This window comes from Polistes dominula, unplaced genomic scaffold, assembly GCF_049000335.1.
Source record: "Polistes dominula isolate Pdom_NZ unplaced genomic scaffold, Pdom_raw_medaka contig_37, whole genome shotgun sequence".
Lineage (NCBI taxonomy): Eukaryota > Metazoa > Arthropoda > Insecta > Hymenoptera > Vespidae > Polistes > Polistes dominula.
In genome coordinates, this window is record NW_028301169.1 from 4,860,430 (window position 1) to 4,883,597 (window position 23,168).

The 23,168-nt window shown below is 32.4% G+C and overlaps 3 protein-coding genes across 7 annotated transcripts; 1 reads left to right on the top strand and 2 right to left on the bottom strand.

Annotated features, from left to right (window-relative positions):
- Positions 1–174: 174 nt before the first annotated feature.
- On the top strand, positions 175–2,589 carry Caf1-55 (chromatin assembly factor 1 p55 subunit). The gene is made up of 5 exons (XM_015322185.2): positions 175–334; positions 858–1,356; positions 1,436–1,693; positions 1,777–2,104; positions 2,183–2,589. The coding sequence occupies exons 1-5, from the start codon at positions 316–318 to the stop codon at positions 2,360–2,362; spliced, it is 1,284 nt and encodes a 427-aa protein (XP_015177671.1). The 5' UTR covers positions 175–315; the 3' UTR covers positions 2,363–2,589.
- A 13-nt stretch (positions 2,590–2,602) lies between these two features.
- Slob (Slowpoke binding protein) lies at positions 2,603–10,433 on the bottom strand. 5 transcript variants are annotated; one of them, XM_015322183.2, is made up of 9 exons: positions 9,580–10,097; positions 6,730–6,899; positions 6,317–6,582; positions 5,931–6,225; positions 5,746–5,837; positions 5,020–5,145; positions 4,877–4,943; positions 4,149–4,199; positions 2,603–4,061 (listed from the first exon to the last, which is right to left on the bottom strand). In XM_015322183.2, exons 1-8 carry the CDS (start codon positions 9,915–9,917, stop codon positions 4,177–4,179), a joined length of 1,377 nt encoding a protein of 458 aa, XP_015177669.1. In that variant the 5' UTR covers positions 9,918–10,097; the 3' UTR covers positions 2,603–4,061; positions 4,149–4,176. The 5 variants fall into 5 exon arrangements, with proteins under 5 accessions (XP_015177669.1, XP_015177668.1, XP_089035198.1 ...); XM_015322182.2 differs by having other exon boundaries at positions 4,870–4,943; XM_089179071.1 differs by lacking the exon at positions 2,603–4,061 and adding an exon at positions 10,107–10,433 and having other exon boundaries at positions 4,156–4,791; positions 4,870–4,943; positions 9,580–9,978.
- Positions 10,434–11,389: 956 nt separating this feature from the next.
- LOC107066967 (non-structural maintenance of chromosomes element 3 homolog) lies at positions 11,390–12,941 on the bottom strand. Its single transcript, XM_015322040.2, is given in 7 exon segments — positions 11,390–11,541; positions 11,625–11,756; positions 11,837–11,931; positions 12,013–12,181; positions 12,265–12,362; positions 12,365–12,691; positions 12,752–12,941. Coding segments are annotated over 7 exon segments (903 nt in total). The 5' UTR covers positions 12,756–12,941; the 3' UTR covers positions 11,390–11,463.
- Positions 12,942–23,168: the final 10,227 nt, after the last annotated feature.

Here is a 23,168-nt window from a genome sequence, read left to right on the forward strand (position 1 = left end):
TTAAATTTCAATATAATTAAGTTTATAATACTTGAACAATTTGTGTTTGAAAATATACTAATAAGAAAGCCGTTTCAATGGAGCTCAGTAATTGGTCAATTTTACGAAAAATGTCCAGAGTGTAGAAAATTTGAAATTGATGTATATTGGAATACCTTTTATCTTCATATTCGAAGATCAGTGTATGAAATATTTTACGACCGGTTTCCTCGAGGCTAAAGTACCGGGCTGTGCATCGTGGCTTTTTGGCGGGCGCTATTTCTTTGGCGGTTTCTTGAGTTTTACTTTCAAAGCTGAAATATAAAAAACGTATAAATGGGTGATAAGGACGGTGGTAAGAAAATATCTGATATACAATACCATTAATATCAAGTTTATTCTAAAACATAACTATTAATTGGTTATTTTTTTAAAGGACGCTTCTTTACCCGGTATCATAAACAATACCGTTTTCTTATATCAAGTTTCAACTTATCGCAATTGTTCAACCATTCATTTAACCTTGTATTTTAATAATTAATTTCTTAAGTTTTTGTAAAACATATGAAGTAGATTAGATTTTCTTTGAAATATATTACGAAATCTATGTAATTGAAAAATACTATTTAATCATCCTACATATATATTTCTATAATAATTAAATAGAATATTAAATTTTACTTATTTTTCTATTTCTATTTAACAGTTTTTTTTTATAAAATTGTAAATTATAATTTTATCAATTATTAATTTTATTAATTATTAATTTTTATTTCATATTGTTATCTATGATAAATTAAAAAATATATGTATAAAATAAAGAATAAGATTTCTCTTGTTAAAAATTTCAATAATATATTTATATTTTATTATTTTAGAAACTTTCGATGATGCTGTCGAAGAACGAGTTATCAACGAAGAATATAAAATATGGAAAAAGAATACACCCTTTTTGTATGATCTTGTAATGACGCATGCTTTGGAATGGCCATCTTTAACTGCACAGTGGTTACCGGATGTAACTAGACCAGAGGGAAAAGATTACACCGTTCATCGTTTGATCCTTGGTACACATACATCGGATGAACAAAATCATTTGTTAATAGCGAGTGTTCAATTACCAAATGAAGATGCTCAGTTTGATGCTTCCCATTATGATAATGAAAAGGGTGAATTTGGTGGATTTGGTTCTGTAAGTGGAAAAATAGAAATTGAAATTAAAATTAATCATGAGGGAGAAGTAAATAGAGCAAGATACATGCCACAAAATCCTTGCGTTATCGCTACAAAAACTCCATCAAGCGATGTTTTAGTATTCGATTACACCAAACATCCTAGCAAGCCAGATCCAAATGGTGAATGTCATCCAGATTTAAGGTAAACATTTTTATTTTTGTGCCTAATATATAATATGCTTAAATCATTCTCTATATAATATATTAATGTATTCATTTAGGTTACAAGGACATCAAAAAGAAGGTTATGGATTATCATGGAATCCAAATCTTAATGGCTACTTGTTGAGTGCATCAGATGATCATACAATCTGTTTATGGGATATCAATGCTACTCCCAAAGAAAATCGAGTGATTGATGCAAAAACTATTTTTACAGGACATACAGCCGTTGTAGAAGATGTTGCATGGCATTTGTTGCATGAATCTCTTTTTGGTTCAGTTGCAGATGATCAAAAATTGATGATTTGGGATACGAGGTACATATAATAATATAAATGTATTAATTAATAATATAATATATCTGATATATCTTAATATATAAAAATGTATATTATTACAGATGTAATAATACTAGTAAACCAAGTCATACAGTGAACGCTCATACCGCAGAAGTTAATTGTTTAAGTTTCAATCCATATTCAGAATTTATTCTTGCTACTGGTAGCGCAGATAAAACAGTAGCTTTATGGGATTTAAGGAATTTAAAATTAAAATTACATTCTTTCGAATCTCATAAAGATGAAATTTTCCAAGTTCAATGGTCACCACACAATGAAACAATATTAGCAAGTAGTGGTACGGATAGACGTTTACATGTATGGGATCTTAGCAAAATTGGAGAAGAACAATCTACTGAAGATGCTGAAGATGGACCACCAGAGTTATTGGTAATTTATTTATTTTAAGTCATCGTTATAAATATAAATAATCTGATAAATTAATATATTTCTTTTTCTCTTATATAGTTCATACATGGTGGACATACTGCAAAGATAAGTGATTTTTCATGGAATCCTAATGAACCTTGGGTAATATGTTCTGTGTCGGAAGATAACATAATGCAAGTTTGGCAAATGGCAGAAAATATATATAACGATGAAGAACCGGATACACCAGCTAGTGAACTTGAAGCTGGGGCTTCATAAATTGAAAAAATAATTTATTAAATCATCTTTGATTTAACAAAGGTTAAGAAGTACTTCTAATTAGTACTATTAACTACTGAAAAGAACATTATTGAATTATAAACAACATTAGAATTGGTGATTTATATATTTGTATAACTTAAGAAAAAAGAAACAAAAAAAATTGTGTGATTTAAGTTATAACATTATGGAAGAGCAATAATATTTCAGTTCTCCATTAATTTTTATTACTTTTGTTTGTTTTTGGTTTTTTTATTACGATTACATTAATCTTAATTTTTCACATCAAAACGTATATCTATTAAAATTTTTTTAAATGCATGTACTTGCGAGAGATACAAAGTACTGGTTCGTTGATTAAGTATCAGTACTGTATATTTGTAAAAACGTTCTATCATAGGCTTACTGCGTACATTTAACGAAGAATTTATTTTTTAATTAACTTGTATGAATTAATCAATCATTATTGTAGAATATTGTTTCTGCTCATAAAATGTATCAATATTTGTTTTGTTTTCTATCACTTATTTGTTGAACAAATTTTTATAATTTCACACTTGTTTAACAATTGAAAACATTTATAAAACAAGTTTTATATAAGTATATTGTACAAGTTAATTAATATTTCATTTTTGTATTTTTTTTTTTTTTTATATACAAGATTTATTAGTGCATATTTTTTTTTGTAACTATATAAACACGATAATAAACAGATTTAATAATAAACGAATTTATATTTGCCAGCAGTGAGCCTATCGGTGGTAATAGCGCGTTCTTACAATCAGCAACTTGGGTTTTAGGGTAGCTCTTAGGTACATAGAAAATAAATGCTAAACATTCAGGCACTATTATGTCGTGTCGTTCGATACAAGACCAAATTGGAGAATATAGGTTTGTATGAGAAATTACATTAGTATGATAAAGAAATCTCTATTGATAATTTATCCATTCGTGTTTTATCTGTTTTTTTTCCTTTTTTGTTTTTAACTGTCACAAATATTAGTTATTAATAATTTTTATCGTAATTTCTGAATTTTTTGTTTCAAACCATCTTGAACGACGAAATAATCATCTAAACAATTCAGTCCTAAAATCCACCCTGTATTAGATCCATGCTATAATAATAATAAGAAAGTTGCGTTAAATTTGAGAATGAGAAAGATGTGTAAACATTATCAGGTAATATTTAAATCGATTACAATTTTAAAGTCAATATGATATATCTATTACATAAAATGTACATAAACAAATGTTTTATATACGTTTATAAGATAAATGGGGTTTAAAATGACCCATTGAAAATTTCCTGTAATCATTTCCGTATTACTCAAAAAGGGATTATTAAATATCAATTGTAAGCTTAGAATAATTTATCAAAATATCGTCGCTTCAACACATATTGACGTGCGTTTTTATCTTTGCTAGATGTTTCCAGTTTACATCCCCTTTCAACATTTTTAATTATACAACTTTCTTCAATATTTTCGATAGTCGCGAATAATAATTAAGATTTATTTATCTTGGCACTTATTATCATTAATAGTAAAATTTGACGAGTGTATATAAGACGAAAAAATTGTTCCCCTATTATATGGTCGTGTTAGATAGTTCGTTGTATATTTGGACAAGAAGTGAATCCTGGTATTCGGCTTCAGGACTTTTCAATGATATCATATCTTTCGAATCTAAGTTCGGAAATCTGAAAAAGTGAAATTCTCTGTTTAGAAATGAATCGTCAGTCGTCTTCTTATTAAATCAGGATCAATTAAATTATTCGAAATATTACCAAAATCTGTGTATCAATAGGATGTCGTTTATAGAACGCGACCTGTTTCGGCTATGCATGCAAAAATAAATAAAAAATTTTACAAAATATAAAAATTCATAAACGTTCGCAAAAATGAATAGAACGTGGTCAAACGCGTTTAGATAAAAATATGTAAGTATATACATATACATATGGTGTTCTGTAATTGGTAAAACAAGTGAACAAATGGTGATTATACAAGGAAAACTAAATCGAAAAGTGTAGAATAACATTTTTCCAGATAAGGTTTCGTTTCCGAGGAAAATAAGTTTGAATATTTATCAAGTACGAGTGCACTTGATTCAGTTTCTTTAAGATTAATTTTACTTTTTTACTCTTAAATATTTAGGAGAGCATTTATGTGGTTTTTAACATTATTACAAATATTGTCAATATGATGATATCTCTTTTATCGGTTATATTATTGTGCTTATGAAACAAGACGTTTAGTTTCCAAGGTTGCAAACTCGATTAAATGCCCGCGTACTCGACAAATTTTCAAATATATTTTCCTCGAAAACAAAATCTTAGATGAAAACATATTATTCTAGATTGTCGACTTACAATTAGTATTTCATATAGAATCATCCGCTGCTCGCTTGTACCACCAGTTATAGAATACCTATATATATACAGTATATACGTTGTGCTGAAATATTTTCAAACTTAAAAACAATATAGAAGATCTCCGAAAATTTACCTTTTACCTAAATTTTGTTGTTTTATACCATCCAGAAAGTTGATTATTGAAGGTGTCAAGGCAGGACGAAATATCTATGCTCAGACAATATATCTTTAGTATGATGTATTATGTTATCGCGTAATAAGATGAAAATGCAAACATTCTTACCGTAACGGGTGCACAGCGCATTTCGCGAAGGTCTATGTTTCTGAAGAGGTCGTGAATAAGAAGTTCTTCTATACTCGGATACCGATTTCTAGTCTCATCAAATATTATCTCAAGTAGTTCAATGACCTAAATGAGAATACTGGGGTCAATACTCTTAATGGGGGAAATAAAAAGAAAAGAAAATCATTGCGCATTGCGTTTTGTGTTCAACCCTCTAGAACTTCGAAGTTCACACACACACACACACACACACACACACACACACACACACACACACACACACACACACACACATATATATATATATATATATATATATATATATATATATATATATATATATATATATATATGATGATATATACTTGAAGTTACTTATTATATTTTTATTAAATAAATTAGTTTAAAATTGTTTGTTTTTAATAAAATTATTAATTTTATTTTTTAAGATTAAATTATATTTAATATAGTATAATAATACTATAATTACTCATACGTACACTCAAAATATACCGTTACAAATTTTTATTTTAAAAATATAGTATATTGAAGAAAAATTGTTCAGTCAAAAGTTATATGAAATAACTTACATAGAATTAAAATATTTTTTTCCATTTTTTATTTTAATTTTAATAGAATATATATATAAACAAATAACTTTTGTCTGAAACATATTTTCATTTGAAGTCTGAATAAAAATTTAGTTATGGGGGTTGAACGCTTTACCTGCGGATATATCTCGATATCCGAAAGATGCGCAGCGGTTGGTTTGAAGGAGCATAATTCGTAGCCGGCGCACATTTCGAACAGCATGTGACCTAAATTGAAAAGAAGAATTCCAGTCTTAGAGAATATTAGGAGGACGTTTTTTCTTTTCCCGTTATTATATCGATCGAATATTTTTTGTTTACCGAAACATATCACGTCTACAGTGCTTGTTTTGGTCAATCGTGTTGTTACTATTGGATGTATTCTGCTTTTGAAACCTAAGAGGGTGTTTTCGAGACCGGCAAGACGAGCTACGCCATTCTGCACGACAACGTTTCCAGAGTGTAGATGAGAGACTACAGGAAAACCTCTCTCTTTAAGGAACACCAAAGCTTCTAATATCTGTCTACCCATCTGCTGGATTTGTGATAATGGTAGACCTTTACCACGAGAAGCATACTTTTGACTCCAATCATCGTTCCAGCAATTCCTCTCGATCTAAGAAACCCAACAATAGTATTGCATTATAAATTGATAAAATTAATTAACAAGTTGAAATTATTTTCTAGATAATTGTTTTACAACTCACGCCGTATATAAGATCCTTAAGACTACCGTGATTAATAGGTTGGATCAAGACAACGTAGTTGAGTTCTTCGTACTCGAGAAATTCCAGGCCGAATATAGGACAAATGTATGGATGTTGTAGAGCGAGAAATAAATTGTTAAGGATGTCTTTCGTCGACGGACAGATACTCAACGGACAATTTCTATTCAAGGGCATCAGAGTGATGAGTCTGTCAGTTTTGAGCGAAGTATCTCTTACAGCAAACCAATGCTTGTCCACTCTCGATCCTAAAAGATACATGAACTTACTAAAGGAACAGAAAAGGAGTGAAACATAACATAAGAGTTGTTTTCGAATCCGATGAAATATGAATGTTCAACTAACATAAGTGGTTTTTCTAGAAATATTAACAAAGAAACTTGCACATAACTCACCGATGTTGTTGAGCTGTTTGATGAGAGTATACCGCGAGGTTCGTTGGATATAAGTCTGACAGATTGATAAAGCACGGTCTCTGGACCTTTTCTCCATTTCAACGTACTCGCCGACGTCCTCGCAAGCGGACGGTCCGTGACCCAGTGCCGTGTAGTGGTGTCGTCCATTTCTACGCCAGATACACACAAAATCCTGCTTAACCTCGTTTTCCTATGTCTTTTAAAATCGAACCTATGCGAACTTAGTTCTCTTGTATAAAATCATTTATATGTCCTATTTAAAATCCTTTCATTTGTTTTTATTTAAAAGTAAACCTATAAAATCCTATCTTTCCGCATATATTTAATATTTCTCTTCTTTTTTTATATATATTCATATATATCGGGGAATCAAAAGAAAGAAAGAAAGATTTAAATCCGGATAATGTTTCTGACGGAACAAAGCGATTATATCTCTTGGTTCGTTTTCAGATGGAAATCATTTCCATTGGCAAAAGGTCGACTCCAATGATATCGTTTTTTAAAGTATCTTCCTTTTAGAGTTATGCATCCGTTATTAAGAGACGAGACGTACGTATAGCTTGACCTCGTTCGATGAACCACTCTACTCTCTCTCTACCTTCAAGCTTACAAACGTATGAATGTTAAATCAGCTAAAGGAATATTTTATGCGAGAGCAGCACTTTTAATCGGCTCTCCTTAAAATCTCCTTCTTCTAAAAATAGTCTTTTTTAATTAACGTTCTAAAAGAGAGAGAGAGAGAGAGAGAGATAGAGAGAAAGAATAAGAGAGAGAAAAGGTGAAAAAAAAATATTCTACCTGTCTTCTTCTTCTTTTTTTCTTCTTTTTCAACGTTTTCGTTTATACGTTTTCTCGCTTGCGTTTCAATTCTGATTTCACTCGCTAATTCCTCTGGATCGCTTCTTAAGCGTTGCCAGAAGCGGATTAAATTTGCGAAGCAAGAATTACGAATTGGACGACGCGTTTTATCATTATTACTATGCCATGCTGCTCTGCGACTGCAAAGGTTTCATCCAATAAGAAATGATTACACACGTCGATATCATATTGCACTATTGTTCAGTCTTCATAGATTTATCAATATTTCCAATAATTTCGCGGCATACCGTGCATCAATAAGTTCATTCGATCAAAAGGAATATGTATATATGAGCACCGATTTGTCTTAAATAATACAACAGGAAAAAATTACGAAATGGTGCATCTATATTTTATCATTAGCGATTATTATTCTATCAATCGTTAATTATTTTCAAATTAAAATAAGAGAGTTACTCTTTGATCTTTTAACATTTGTTAAAATAATACAAACATGATGCGATACCGTTAAAGCCGTGGTCAATAAAACTTTGTTTGATATACACATGACAAATGGAATAAATTCGTTAAAAAAATATTGGATGTTACCTTCGTTGTTCCGCAACAGGCTTTTTAAATATTCGAACTTTAATATTTTGTTCGCATGCACGATGAACATTTTCCTCATATTTTTGTACGTCTGTCATTAGTTAAATTGAATTTATTTGATGAAATATACGGATTATAGGAAGTTAAGAATCCAACTAAAGTTTGACATGTACGACAATTATCCTGGCATATTTGTAAACAATTATTTCTAGTACTTGGACGATAACAATGTTCTCCCGGGCAAGGAGACGATCAAAGAAGAAAACAATCTTTGTACCAAAAGTATAATCGATAAACGGAATGAGACACGGAAAGATCTTCTTGGAAGATACTTCAGAAAAGACAATACCATCGAAGATCAGTTTGAAAGATTCCGATAATCTCAATAGCTGCTAAGATCTTCTCAGAATCAGCTTCAATCAGCTACGATTTTAACAATACCGTCTGGTGTCAGGTTGCCTATTCAACAATCAATATGCGATCTTCGTTAGTTATCGATCGTTTCAACGGATTTTGAGATATGATAAAGTTTTGGAAAAATATATGTATTAAATAATGGAATATTGAAAAATAAATGATATGATAAAGTTAAATTATATATATACTTACATACTAATGGCAGAAAATAGTATATATAGTGCCGAACAAAAGTATTTGTATGGAATAAATTTTTTTGTAAATTTGTAAAAAGTATATATTTTACTTATTTTTTGTTTTTTAAATATATCTATTGAGTTTAAGGTTTTAACCATATTGTAAGCCATAGAAATTAAATGTATGTATAACAGAAAAAACGTAATAAAAAATGCACAAGGGATTGTTTTTACTAGAAAAATATTTTTAATTGTAAAAAAAAGATATATTTTTTATCACACACTTATAATTTATCCACGGTTTAAATTACGATTTTGTATTTTTATAGATTTATTACAGATGCTATAAAAAAAATGTAGTTTCTTCGGATATTTTTGTTCGATACTGTATGTACAAATAATAGGCAAAAGTATAAACTCGAGTCGGACAGATAAAAGCGATCACACTTTTATCACATACTAATATACATACATACATCATACATCTGCTGTTTCGCACGTGTTTTAAAAGATCATCGATTTTTTCGAAAGATGATAAAATAAAAATATGTATATTTATGTTCCACTTATCGGTAATTTGTATATGCATTTGTGACCAATTTATTATGTAAAAAATATTCAGTTTATTTATTAATGTGATAGTATGATAAATTAAAAATAAATAATATTAAATGAAAATCGTGTAAAAATGAAATTGAATTTATTTCTCTAACGATTTCGTTACAAAAAAAAAAAAAAGAAATCGCGTATAAAAAAAGATCATGCAAAAAAGAAATTGGATGCATTACAAGGACTATATAAAAAAAAAGATTTCAAAAAGTTCATTCACCTGATCTCATTTTGATCTCTGCATCCTCGCGCGGCAGAGACACGATTGAATAAAATTTTAGCTAAATTGTCGATTTTGTTGGTCAATTGATAGCCCTTTTCCTCTTCGCTTTCGTCGTCCTCGATACTTGCGCTTCTTCCACGTCTAAGGACACCACGGGCAGATACCATAGCTTCGGAATCAAGCTCTATAGCACTTTGAGTTCTGCGATTAACGGCACGTCGTTTCCGACGCGTCCTTGGCCTCTCCTGCCAGAATCTATCATGTCCGGTGACATCCGATTCACGATGACTCTCACCCTCATCTTTTTTATTCAAGCTTTGATAAAGATTAAACATCTTGGGGATTCTTTGATTTTCTTGGAGTAATGGATCGACGTTCTTGGTCCCAGGACTAATACTAGAACATTACCAATTTCACTATATTTGTTTTGTTCTTTTAATTTCGGCAACATTTCACTCGCGTTATTTTTCATTTAAAGGTAAGAAAATGTTTTCATTTTTGTTTACTTTTTTGTTCTGTTTTACCTGAATCTTCTAATTTCATACGTACATATATATATATATATATATATATATATATATATATAGCCGTTGTGTTCTAACGTTGGAGGCCTCTCTTGTGGAATAAAATTTAATTCGTTTTATTATTGAGGACGGATCATATTTATGTTGGCCCTCGGCAACCCCGTTATTGACGACCAACGTTCGGCCGAACAACGTTCCTCCGAATGCGAGAACCAAGTTGGTGCATCGAGGATGAGATGATACCGTGCGAATGCACCGGTTGCACTCGTCAGGAGAAGCACTCGTGCAGTGTCACCGGGTAGCGAGGGTGGACGGGCACTGAGCGCCCAAGCACAGTGCGAGCTTGCACCACCCCAGCCTGACACAGATTTGCCAGGGCAAGTACTACTTACTTACTTTTTCCCTCGCTTGCTGCGCTCGCGCCGATCGCGACCAACAGATCGGAGGGTAACGTATGGATGATACGTTTGGGGCTTCGCTACCACGGATATTTAACTAAATAAAGAGATTATCTTCTATATTCTTCTATTTTCCAGATAAACATCTCACCTTTCAAGCAGATTTACACGACTATTATTCAAATTACACTACTTTATTATAATTACATTACTGATCATCTAAGAGCTGCGAAAATGAAATGATTGTAAGTAATAATCAAGAGGAATGATTAGGATAATATTATTATTACTGTTCCTGTAAAACCTCGTTGAAATTATTTCTTCTTTTTTTTTTTTTAAATTAAAATTTAACAAACGTAGATTTATTGCTTTGCGGATTTGCTCTACTCTTGCGTAGTTTGAAAATTTGTTATCAGGAATGTAGGATATTCGTAGAGTTGATTAGAGATTCATCCTGTTGCGTTTTTCTTTTGTATATGTGTGCATATGTATATATAAGCATGTGTAACATAATGAAATTCGATCGAGTATTGAAAATAATGTTACATTTTCTATTAATATCATTTGGAAATAAATCTTTTTAAGTATTCTTACTTCCTCTATGTGTGAGCGCACGCGTGCATGATAGGAAATAGAAATCCAATTATACATATTTGTTTGAAATGTTATGCATATTTCGGATTCCTTTAACCTCAACGTTGAACTTGAAGACCATATGGGGACTTTAATCTTGCTTTACATTTTTACGGCTGCTTGGAAACGGCGTATATTTGTTGATCTTTTAAAAATCCTGATGAAGAGAATTTTTAAAATCAAACAATGAAAGGAATTTTTCTATTCTATAGATAATCTCTTTCTTTGCTTTTACGTACGAATAAATTCAAATTTAAGCTATTAATATTCAAATATTTATTACAAAATATAAACATTTCTTTATAATTAAAAACTTTGGATGAAATTTAAACGTTAGCACCTTCTTTCTCTAACATAGTTTTGTATTGTAATGGCCAACTATTTAACGACCTTCCCCCATATACCTAAAAGTATATTAATAATGATTTAATATGATTACAACTGTACATATAATAGTAATGACATAGAAAATTTGCTATACCAATACCTTTGATACAAATTCTAAGATGTCACGATAAGATACTTCATTTTCTGCACGAGGTCCCCATTTGTATTCATATTTTTCTGAATCTCCTTTATTTAATACTTTTTTCTCAAGGTACTGTTGCGCTACAAAATCCTGAATAAAATATTATTTCATTGTTAATATCGTGGATTAATAAACTTTGTCTGTAATTAAATATATATAACTTGTTTTACCACAGTAACTAGTTTTTTAACATCTCCAAAATAAGGATGCTGAAAGTTATCTTCCTTTATAATTTTTAAGCGTGTTAGAAAATCCCACAAGTTTTCTGCAATGTTCAAGTTTAAGTAAATACTTTATCAAACTTATCACAAATAAAGTGAATTTAATATTAATTTATATTATTAACCTTCTGTGCATGCATCTTCGTACATGAAGATATGACAAAGTATTATAAATAGAAGAACTTGTTCGGCTTTAGTAGATTTGTTAAAATTCAGATGCGGTATGCTGTTGTCGATTTCATTTACAATGATGTATTTACTGCTACCTATATCTACCAGTTGGTATCCAAACACCTTTTAGTGATGTATGTAATATTGTTTAGAATATAATGTATGAGAGAGAAAGTAAAAAAATACATATGAAGCTGGAAACATACCTGTGATAAGAGTAACTTAGTTTTTTGCAAAATCTGAGAATAGTTCTTTGTACTTCCTCCAAAGACATTTTTAATAATTTGTGCTTTTGTTATAGCGTTTTTTTTTTTTCTATAGTAAATATATATCGTATAACTCTTCCAGCTAAATCTAATTCTTCTTGTTCATTTATATTTTTAGATTCTCTTTTTAGCCTTTCATTGGATAATCTGTCAGAATACTCGCTTGAACTTGCTTGAGAAAATGCCTTGCGCTCAATTATTTTAGCATTTTTTTTCATTTCTTTTGTGCCACTATCTTGTGACAAGAATCTCCGTGTATCACTACTCGTACTTTTATATATATTTTCATTATTCTCATTATCTCCAGAATCCTCATCTTCACTAGTACTATAGTAAGTTCTTCTCTTTGAACCACGTAATCTACTGTCTACAAAAATATTTTATTCTAATTATGGTTATTTTATTTTTTATTAATTATTTTACTTACACATTTTAGAAAATTTTAGATTGCGTGGATCTAAATTTCTTTTCTTTTTCGAAACAATATTTCTTTAGAAAAAATATGAATAGATATAATTATATTGATTACTTCTAAATGTTATTATTTATGAAAGTTCAAGCAAAACAATGATCAAAATAATATTTCTAACCATACTTTTCGTTAGAATGAGTTGCAGCGTTACTAGTAGCAAAAATTGAAACTACATTCGCTACATTAATGAAACTATTTTATCTATATACGTTTTGGAAACTATCGATAAGTACTTTACTTTGCCGATAACGTAGATTGGAACGCTACTTTATCGGCCTAAAACTTTTCGAACTCCTATGATAGGCAACCATAGTTATTATAAAAAAAAAATTATTAGTGTGAAATATAAATTGTGTTGTCGATTTTCTGAAATATATTCAACTCAATAATTAATATTCAATAGTAATTATTTGAATTAAATAATTAAGAAGGCAAGAAAATAAAATGTCAGAGATGAATTTTGTATCTCTTGCTTTTGTAATATTACTTTGTAATTAAAAAGTAATAAGTGTTATTTATTGGGTCAGAATTTTTAAATATTTTTAAACATTATTTTAAATAAATGGTCAGTATTTATTATAAAATCTTAATATATTATAATATAAATACAAAAAAAAAACAATATTGTATTGATAAAATGCGATTAAATACTAATACTTGATTATTTATAAGTATACTGAACAGAAGAATTATATATACCGATTATTTATTTTATTAAATGTTTATTAATTATTATGAAAAATATTGATCAAATAAATAGAAGCGAAAAGAAATAAAAGTCGAAAGAAATAGAGTTGCATAGTTTACAGGAAATAATCTTTCTATATAAATCGAAAAGAAGAGAAGTTCAGAGAAACTTGTTTCAATGTGAACAGTTGCACCTGTTCAGCGGTCCGTTCATTTCTCTTTTGATGACAGCCAAGGAGAATCCAACACCTCATGTAATTCGTCTTCTCTTAACAGAACAATAGAATCACTTACAAATACTCTCTCGGACATTTTACGAGCAAAATCGAGAGCAACAGAAACAATTTGCTATCGATAAACATCTAAATACATTTATTTCATCTCGACTAATGATTTGAAAAGAATGGATAAAACGTAGACATTTATAATTTTTTTGTCTTCACAATAATCATATCAATTAGATTCTGTTACGATTTACGAAGAGAGCAACGATCATCGGTCAGCTAAATAGAGACGTGTCTAAATCCGGATGGCAGCTGGTGAAACATTTGTAAAACAAAGACAAGTACAAATGAGTAGTTCATTTGCCAAATCGATTAAAACTCTATACAAAATAAAGAATAAATAAGATTAATGAAGTTATATATTATATATTGTTATATCATCATTTATATTATTCAAAAGCTTTAACAATAACGTTCTCATTTATTGTTATCAACCTAATTATTAAACACAAATATTTATTTTAAATAGGACAAATAATATATTAATCACAATGGATTGAATTCGAAAGATTAAAAAAAAATTCTAAAAGTAGATTTACTTTGCTTTGTAAACGATTCAAAATAAGAATAGTTTTCAAATGAAACGTTTGATATTTCATTTAATCTCAGTGATTAACAGTTATATTTTATCTTAAGGAAAAAGAAATGTCAGCAAAGAAATCCAAGCTAGTAGTTATCGCGATAGTCGGACAATATAAACGCGTTAATTAGCATCAACGAGTGGGATTATTAAAAACAAAACGATCGAGGCATAAATTCGAATTACTCCGACATTAACGTCCCTACTACGAGTTGGCTCCTTTCGTTTAATCGACGATACCTTGTTGGGAGTAAATGGCGTAACGAAAACGGTGGTTCGATATAATCACCTAATTACATGTTGCCAGCCAGATAAAGCGCACCTCCGAGTGTTCCCTTTGCACACGGTTATCAACGTTACCTTCTTCATCGTCCCAATAACCGATCAGATTTATTCTTTTGTCAAGTGAAAGTTCATTTATTTGGGTCAACATTGAACACAATTAACGATTACAATAATTCTACAATATATTCTATTACAACACAAAATAATTTCTCAATTAGAAAATTTAACAAAACAAATTCTCTCATCACAATGAATAAGATTAGAAAATTATACTACGATCGTTTAAAATCTTTTCTCTCGACCGTACGTAAGCGGAGCTTGAAAACGATTCAACATCGAGGAGAATAATTCAAACGAGACAAGTTTAAACCATCTTCTGCTGTACTTTTTTTTGAATATGTACATTCCGGTAGAAGTACGGTGCTTTACGGTGAATACAATGGTACAAGATAAGCGCGTCATTGTTCGTCATCGGTGATAAAAACTAGTTACGCCAAGGTAGGACAGCGTGCAACATTGTCTCGAAGGGAAACGCATCGTGCTATGTGTTCGTCGTCGTCGTCATCCTTCTCTCCTTCTAACGTTACCAGGGCCAGAGCACGTAATTGTGTATCTGCCATAAGACGCTACGTGTATGAGACTTGACAATGAATTATACAGCAAGTAGCCGTACATGGACTTGGATGAGAAGTGAAAGAGTGAAAAAGAGAGAAAGATATAAGAGAGAGGGAGGGGGTGGGGGAAATATGGAAGAGGGGCAGGGGACATTGGCACGGAAAAGACGCCACGCGCGAAGCCTTTCTCGTGCGTTCGCAATGAATCTTATTTGCAAATGATATTACTTGTATATCTTCTTAAAGTGTCATCAGGTTTCCTTCTAGATCTGTATGTAATATATGTATTTATGTATGGATGTATACATATATATACACTACACTAATCGAAAGTTTGGCTACACTTATTACATTTATATTACACACTTAAGTGTAAACATCGTCTTAGATCAAAAGAAAACTTGTGGGACTTTTTAAAAAATAGTTGTAATAATTTACACGTATTTGTATAGTATGACGATGATCAAGAGTAAAGATAGATTAAATAGTTCATCTTTGATATCTTGTTGGCAGTAGTACGCTTTGCATGTGCGTTCTCGCATTATTCGCGTGCGGTATGCGTGTATGGATTGATGCGTGGACCACGTGCGTTTTCGAGCTTACACGCATTCCGGGGGTAGTAATTTCATGCCTCTATTGGATCCCCGTACACGCGATCGTAGAATGGAACACGAATCTCGTCGATTCGGCATTACGCATCGCGTAATGAGAATTGTAATTTGTGCATACATCGCGACCGATGCGAATCTAATATGTATTCTAAACTGTTCCTGGATATTTCGTCCACGGTGTGCGACACGAAACGAGATGGCTCAGCGAGATGCATATTAACACGATTAATTAGAGATGACGAAGGTATACCTTCATGACGAACTGTGATAGAACTTTGGAATCGATGAGATACGTGCAAATTTTATAAAAATGTCCGTCAAATGAGGGGATAAATGAATAACGTGAATTGTTGGATCTATTCGATGGGATAATTATCGTAAAACATTTTTCCATTATTAATCCTATGTACCAGCCATTGAAGTCACATGACGACAATGAGAGAATAGAAATCGATGCTATACGTGAAAATTTTCTAAAAATGTCCGTCTAATGAAGGGTTAAATAAATAATTGTTGCAACGAAAATTGCTGCATCTATTTGATGGGATAATTATTGTGAAACATATTTTTATAAATAATATTATGTACCAATCCTTCGAGTCACATTACGACAATGATAGAAAATGAATCGATCCGATAACATGCAAATGTAATACAAAATTGTATGCAGAAAGTTTAAATAAATAATATGATTTTGTAGAGTCTCAATTCCTACGTCTATATGGTGGGCCAATTATCGCGAAACATTTTTCAATGATCAATCTTACATTCCGATCTTCGTAGTCACGTTTAAAAAGGTACTTAGGTATCTTCGGAAAAAGGGCAAGAGGACTTGGGTGTGTTAGGTTTAACTTTGAGAAGAGACGAAGAGGAAAGAAAAGGACCGGATCCCCGAATATGGAGCTTCTCTTCTCCTACTGGTACTTTCCTTACCCCTCCAATAAGGTTTAATGGGGACGAACAAGGAATGAGTGTGCCGGTTCGTTTTGTGTGGTCCAAAGGAAGGATCGTCGAGAGTGCCGAGCCCTGGGCTCATTTTTATTCCGGAGAAGCTGTCCATGGACGTACGTCGGACGTTTCTCAAACACCCTGTACACGCGTCTTCTCTCTTTGGCATCGTCGTCTCTTCGCGAAAGAGAGAACTCAAGATATAACTCCTGGTTCTCGTATGCGAGACCCTGGCGCCGCACTGTCGCATCTTATATACAGAATCTTTTTCTTTGTTTTTTTTCTACTTTTCTTTCTTCCTACCTTTCTTTCTTCCTTTCTTTCTTTCTCTTTCTCTTTCTCTTTCTTTTCTACGAGTACTAATACATATAAAGAAACGGCTATGAGAAAGTGAAAAAGGAATCACAGGGATAAATATCGACGATCTTTAACAACGATCAGAGTGAACAACACTGATGAAGTTTAGGAAATACTTTAAAGCTTTTTCCTTAGGTTCATGTGGAAATGTATAGATAAGTTTGATTATCAACGTACATAGTTTTTTCATTTCAGAATAAATTGCATGAATGATTGATTATAATTTGTTAAATAGTCAACATTTATTTTTCTCTCTCCTTTTTCTTTTTCCTTTTTTTCTCTTCTTTTCTTTTACTATTTAGAAGACTCGTTTGGTGTCTGATTATTGGCGAATTAAATTCAGACGATAGATTTTTTGTTAAATTTTTGTTTTTTCTTTGGAAATTTTGTTTGATAACATTATAATATTATAATGTAACATTCAATTCAGACGTAGAGACAAATGTGAATCATTGAAACGAGAGAGAGACGGAAAGATGCACCGGTAATCGGTTTCAGCATATCGGTTTCAGTATTCTCATGGCTCCTCCCGTATCGTCGTAGTTGCCGGTGCTGCATTAATTAAGCGCAGATGCCGATGCCTTGTCACCCGCCATTTGCCATTCGCATTCGCGTTTGTGTGTTCGTTCGGTCGGGACGGCACCTAATTCATCCTCTCTCGTGGTCCGACGTTTCTCTCTCTGTACTTCTCGCAGTCGTGTGTTCTCCTCTACGGGCGTTAGCCCTGTCTTCTCATGTTGTGTGAGTTTCTCTCTCTCACTCTGCTTTCCGCCGTCTTTCTCCATGTGTCTCTCTTTCGTGCTTAGTAAACGCGCATTCGCATGCATGTGTTCGTACGAATGCCTGCGGTTGCAGGTACGGATTGATCCGAATGCATTCCGTTTTACAATTATCATTTTAAAGCCATTCAAAGAAACTCGTTAAATAAATATATCTTCGAAGAGAGTAATCAGTTAATTGGTTTATTTTCAACTTCAACCGTACAATCTGTAATTCACTATTGCAATTTATAACATACTACGATCACCTAATTCATTATTTATCAAAATCGTAATATTGTCTGGATACACGTAAAGAATTTTTTTCAAAATTACTATACTCTTCGTAAAAATAATTTCAGTCATATAGTATGAAATTTTGTAAAAGACTGGACATTTGAGTCCAGTATGCCGTCCCTGGTTGGGCGTGTACGATAGCTCGAGTGTTCAAGCGTGTGTTATGAGAAAGTATATGTGTGTGTGTGCATGTGTGTACGCGCGAATTCGTACGAGAGAGGCAGCCGCGGTCATATACTCGAACGAATTGGTACCGGGTTTCGTGCCTACGTCGCGAAACTGGTTATGTACTTAACGTGGGATAAACGTCGGGGACAGGTGTCCCGAACGACGTTCCTCGATACGAGACGGCGGCGGATTGTCGATTCTCTGTAGGTAGCCCTGGGAAGAGAACGCGGAAGGATATCAATTCCGGTCGCTTTCCCTCGCATACTCTCTCGATCAACTTCGACGGTCGATCATCGCCCTGGCGCTACGATTTATCTCGATTTATTGTCATATCGATTCTCGCTACTTCATCGTGGCAGTTGCTCCTTTGATCTCGATCCTTCTCTTTCTCTCTCACTCATTCAATCTTCTTTTTGTTGTATTTTTTTCCATGTTTACTCTGATGAAGTTCAGTTATCTAATACAATTTTTGTTACTTTTATTTATCGAATATCAGCTTCGTTGAATAATAAAAATAAATTAATTAAATTATTCAGACGAAACGTTTAACACTACATACTGTTTATTATAATTTGAAATATATTATTAATGCTACTAAATTGAAAAGTAATATTATAATTTAACATGCTTAAGAAGAAAATATTTATAATAAAAATCGACATTTAACAGTAAAATGAAGTTGAACAAACAAATGAATGATTGTAATGTAATATTTAATACTCTAGAACTACGTTGTCAACTTTTAGCTATACATTTTGAAATAACGTAGGATTACGTCGTCGGTCTCTTGAATGTGTTAATAATTGTTACATGCAAGTATCGAGGACTCCAAATGGGTTTTCAAATACAATAAATAATTCGTTCCTAAGGCGTAGTTTAAAATATTTGTAAAGATTAAAAATAGATATTCGAATGCTGTACAAATAGATTTTTGGAGAAAGGAAAATTAAGTTAGAAAAGGGCCTTTTGGAAAAGAGGAAGTGTAGGCGGAGATAAGAGGGCTCTATGGTAGAAAGAGGATATTTAGATTACAATAATGATAATTATAATAGCAGTGATGTAATAATAATCATAGTAATTGCATAAATTAGTTGTATGTTATATTTTATATAAATTATATATACTTTGGGTGCAGAAAGAAATGGACACACACACACACAGAATATATATATATATATATATATAATTTTATTTAATAAGTATGTCGAGTGATATTAATTAAAAACTACAGAAATATAACGTGGGTGCAGATGACGCAGAATATAGAAGAATTATAATCATCTTACTTACGTATTTTCTATATATTTATACCTAAAATGAGCTATGTTCTTTTCGGAGAGGGAAAGGAAATAAATAAATCTTATTAGCCCCTAGCGTCCAACTGGAGCTTGGAGCCTTCAATACAATAGGAAAAGATCGGATTCTAGCCGGAAGTGTCAGTCTTTTTTCATCGGCATCGTCTTGTGACGAATATTATCGCCTAGCGGTTTTTTAAAAGTAAACAACACTTTATGCCTACCTATTGTATATTAAGATATTTTGTTTCATAAATCTATCGCAGGGTTTTGTTTAGCTAATTGCAAGATCAAAAGCGGATTACAGACAGAAAATAAATGTAAAAGAAAAGGAAATTAATATAAGATTTATCGCCTGTAATACAAACAATAAAATTGTCATTACTAATATTTAAAAGAACTTAACTTAATATAACCATGATAAGGATAATGATAATGATAATGATAATGATAATGATAATAATACAATATTGATAATTAGTATGATAGTAGTCTACCAATAATGACGTGTGTAAGTGATGTGAAGTGAAACATAACAAAGATACTTTATACTTTGTTAATTTTCCTAATATCTTTGAAACCGAGCTATTAGAGAAATATTTCTTGAAGATAATGTTGTTTTTAGAAATAGAGAGGAAGAAGAAAGAAGAGAAGAAAAAGGGAAGGGAGAGAATGGTAACGCAAGATTGGTTTTCGAAACGTTGCCAGAATGACATGTACTTCGAGGAACACGCACTCTGTGGTACTGCGGTCGGATGGTGAGTGCAGACTCGAAAGAGGACTCCCTTCGAGTTTCCAGGATTCTGGCTACGAACCAGATTGTACAGGATCGTAGTGGCGGAGCTGGTTCTACTTTCCTGACGGGAACCGAAAACGTGCTGGAGATTGTTTTATGGTCGAGCAAAATACAAGGCGGTCGTTTCGACATTGACCATTGTTTTAAGGGATAGACTGCTTTTGTTTGAGAACGGAGCGTACCGAAAAGGAAGATCGCTCACCTTAAATTGGATCCCTTTTTCTATGGATGTTTTTTCTACGAAATGAATGAAAGGAAGGAAGAAAGAAAGAGAGCAATATTATCTTTAAACTTAAGAAAATTAATTAATTTATCTACGTTGATTGTAAGATGTTTCTTTCTTTTTTCCTTTGATCTTAAGAATTGTAAAATATAAAATACGATTCTATGTGTGTGCAATGGTTTTAAAACTAGAACTTACTGTTTGTTGCTTTTGTTTATTCGATTGACCATGTCAGAGTTGGTATTAAGACCATAGGGAGAAATCAGTAGAAAAAAAAAGAAGATAAAGAGAGGAGTCCTCATAACGTTTTGTTTTTACGGACACGTCTGTGTAAATCCATTTGGTGAGTATATCCGTACAGGTCGGACGGTCAGCTGGCGCCAACACCGTGGTAGCTTCCTACACCGAAGTGTATTTCGCCTCATTAATCTTGCTTTATGGTCGCCGCCGTACACCTAACTCCCTCGCCTCTTTCACTCTCTTCGTTGATTCAGAGCCGTGAAACAACGCGCCGCTAGGATCATTCCAATCGGTATTTCTCATGAATATGCGCCTACGTGTTTCCGAATAACGCAGAGGAATACAGAACAAGAGAAAGAGACAAGAATCGTTATTCCTATATTTTTTTTTATTCGATCAATTTTTACGACTAAATCAAACGATGAAAAAACCAAAATATATCTACAATGTATCAAACATTCCTTTGAATTATTTTTCAAATTCAAAGTAATGTTTTCTTTTCTTTTTTATATTTTTCTTTCTTTTTTTCAAACTTTTTTAATACCTTCCAGCAACGATAGGTTACACTATAAACATTGATAAAAATTTACGATCGAAGACATCACGTTCACCGAATAAAGATATAAGTAAGCGTTGTAATAAAGTTACTCTACTTTCTTTACTCGTTCATGGTAAACGTCGAACCGCGCTCATAGAAGACAAAAATCGCGTGACTTTGGGATAGGGGACGTTTTATTCAGTAGTAAAATTTTACTCGGTTTTCGACAGATTACCGTGAAGGATCAGCATTGAACGAAGAGTTACATTTTGCTCAAGGAAGCACAAGAAGGAAGGAAGGAAGGAAGGATGAAAGGAAAGAAGAACGAAGGGAGTTTCTAACTCGAGGCTGCTGCTGCTACTGCTGTTGCTGCTGCTACTACTACTACTGCTGTTCATCGTCGAGAACCCTGAAACGTTTCCGCACAATAGTCGTAAACGAAGATACGGGAGAGAGCTCTATTCATCCCGTGGGTCCTTGTGTTTCAATTACACGCGGATGGCTTGGCCCTGGCTGGCTCTCTGCCCTGGTGGCTTGCGACCCCCTCATCTCCACCCTCATCTCTACCCCCAACTCCAACTCCTATTCCACTCTTCGTGTCACCTCGGAACTTTGTCGAGGCTTTTCTCTAACAGTCAAGTTTCTTCTTCCTTCTTCTAATCTTTCGCATCATTCTCTTTCTCTATCTCTCTTTTGTCGATAGGTCCTTGCGACTTGCAAGGTCGGATTCATCAAGGCTCCTACACTCTACACCTACGTGAACCACACTATGATATCTTGATCTCTATCTTTCCTCCCTCTCTTTCTTTCCTTTTCTCTTTTCTCTTTCTTTCATCTATTCCCTTCAGAACACTTTATATCTTTCTACCTCAACGACGAGAACTACGACATCGTCGACGATGAGTAAGAACAGAAGCCACTGACGCGTACCAACTTTCTTGGCCCTTCCTCTTTTTCTTCTTTTTTTTTTATCTATCTCTATTTATTTCTCGGTAAGTCGTTTATTTTTCAACGATGACAAGAACTCTGGTTTGTATTGTATTTTATCAAAGATTTATATTATTCTTAGATACGTGATTGTGTTATTGGAAAATGAAAGTTCTTGGAAATAGTTGAAATTGATTTATTTATTATTTCGAAAGGTAGGAAACACGAGTTCTGTGTCGTGTACACGAGATTATTCAAATATCTGTCGAAGGCACATCCTGTCGAGAGTGACAATTATCATTCCTATCTATTGGTCATACATACAGATCGATCGTTTCGATAAAGCAGACGGCATTGAGGGGAAACGACGCGTCGCGACGCGGACGTTCCGCAATGAAAAAGCTTTTGCTCTGTTCTTGATGTTTGCATTCAAGAGCAACGACAATTAATCTTCCTTTTCTTTCTCAATTTTTCTTTGAATTTTCTTCTACCTTTTTTTCCTCAATTTTTCTTTTAATTTTTTCTTCGTTTTTTTTTTTTATCGTATAGACTATACACAATTAATGAAATTCAGATTTTATAGAATTATTGGGATTCGATTCAGTTATTTCGTTATATTTTTTATTCGTTACGAGTAGATATTGTTGAATATCTTTTATTTACCCACTTATATCGCCTGGGCTCATCATGCCAGATATTAATATAGCGATGGCGAATTTTTTTTATATTTCACGTTTTTTTATCGAATAATTAAATTTTATATT

Bases quoted from the DNA above. Each gene is read 5' to 3' on its own strand.
- Slob (XM_089179071.1), bottom strand. From the start codon at position 9,917: ATGTTTAATCTTTATCAAAGCTTGAATAAAAAAGATGAGGGTGAGAGT. The intron at 6,583-6,729 runs GTGAGTTATGTG...TGTATCTTTTAG, and splicing joins CAAACAGCTCAACAACATCG to GATCGAGAGTGGACAAGCAT. The intron at 5,838-5,930 runs GTAAACAAAAAA...TTTTCAATTTAG, and splicing joins TGTAGACGTGATATGTTTCG to GTCACATGCTGTTCGAAATG.
- Caf1-55 (XM_015322185.2), top strand. The intron at 1,357-1,435 runs GTAAACATTTTT...GTATTCATTTAG, and splicing joins GAATGTCATCCAGATTTAAG to GTTACAAGGACATCAAAAAG. The intron at 1,694-1,776 runs GTACATATAATA...ATATTATTACAG, and splicing joins TTGATGATTTGGGATACGAG to ATGTAATAATACTAGTAAAC.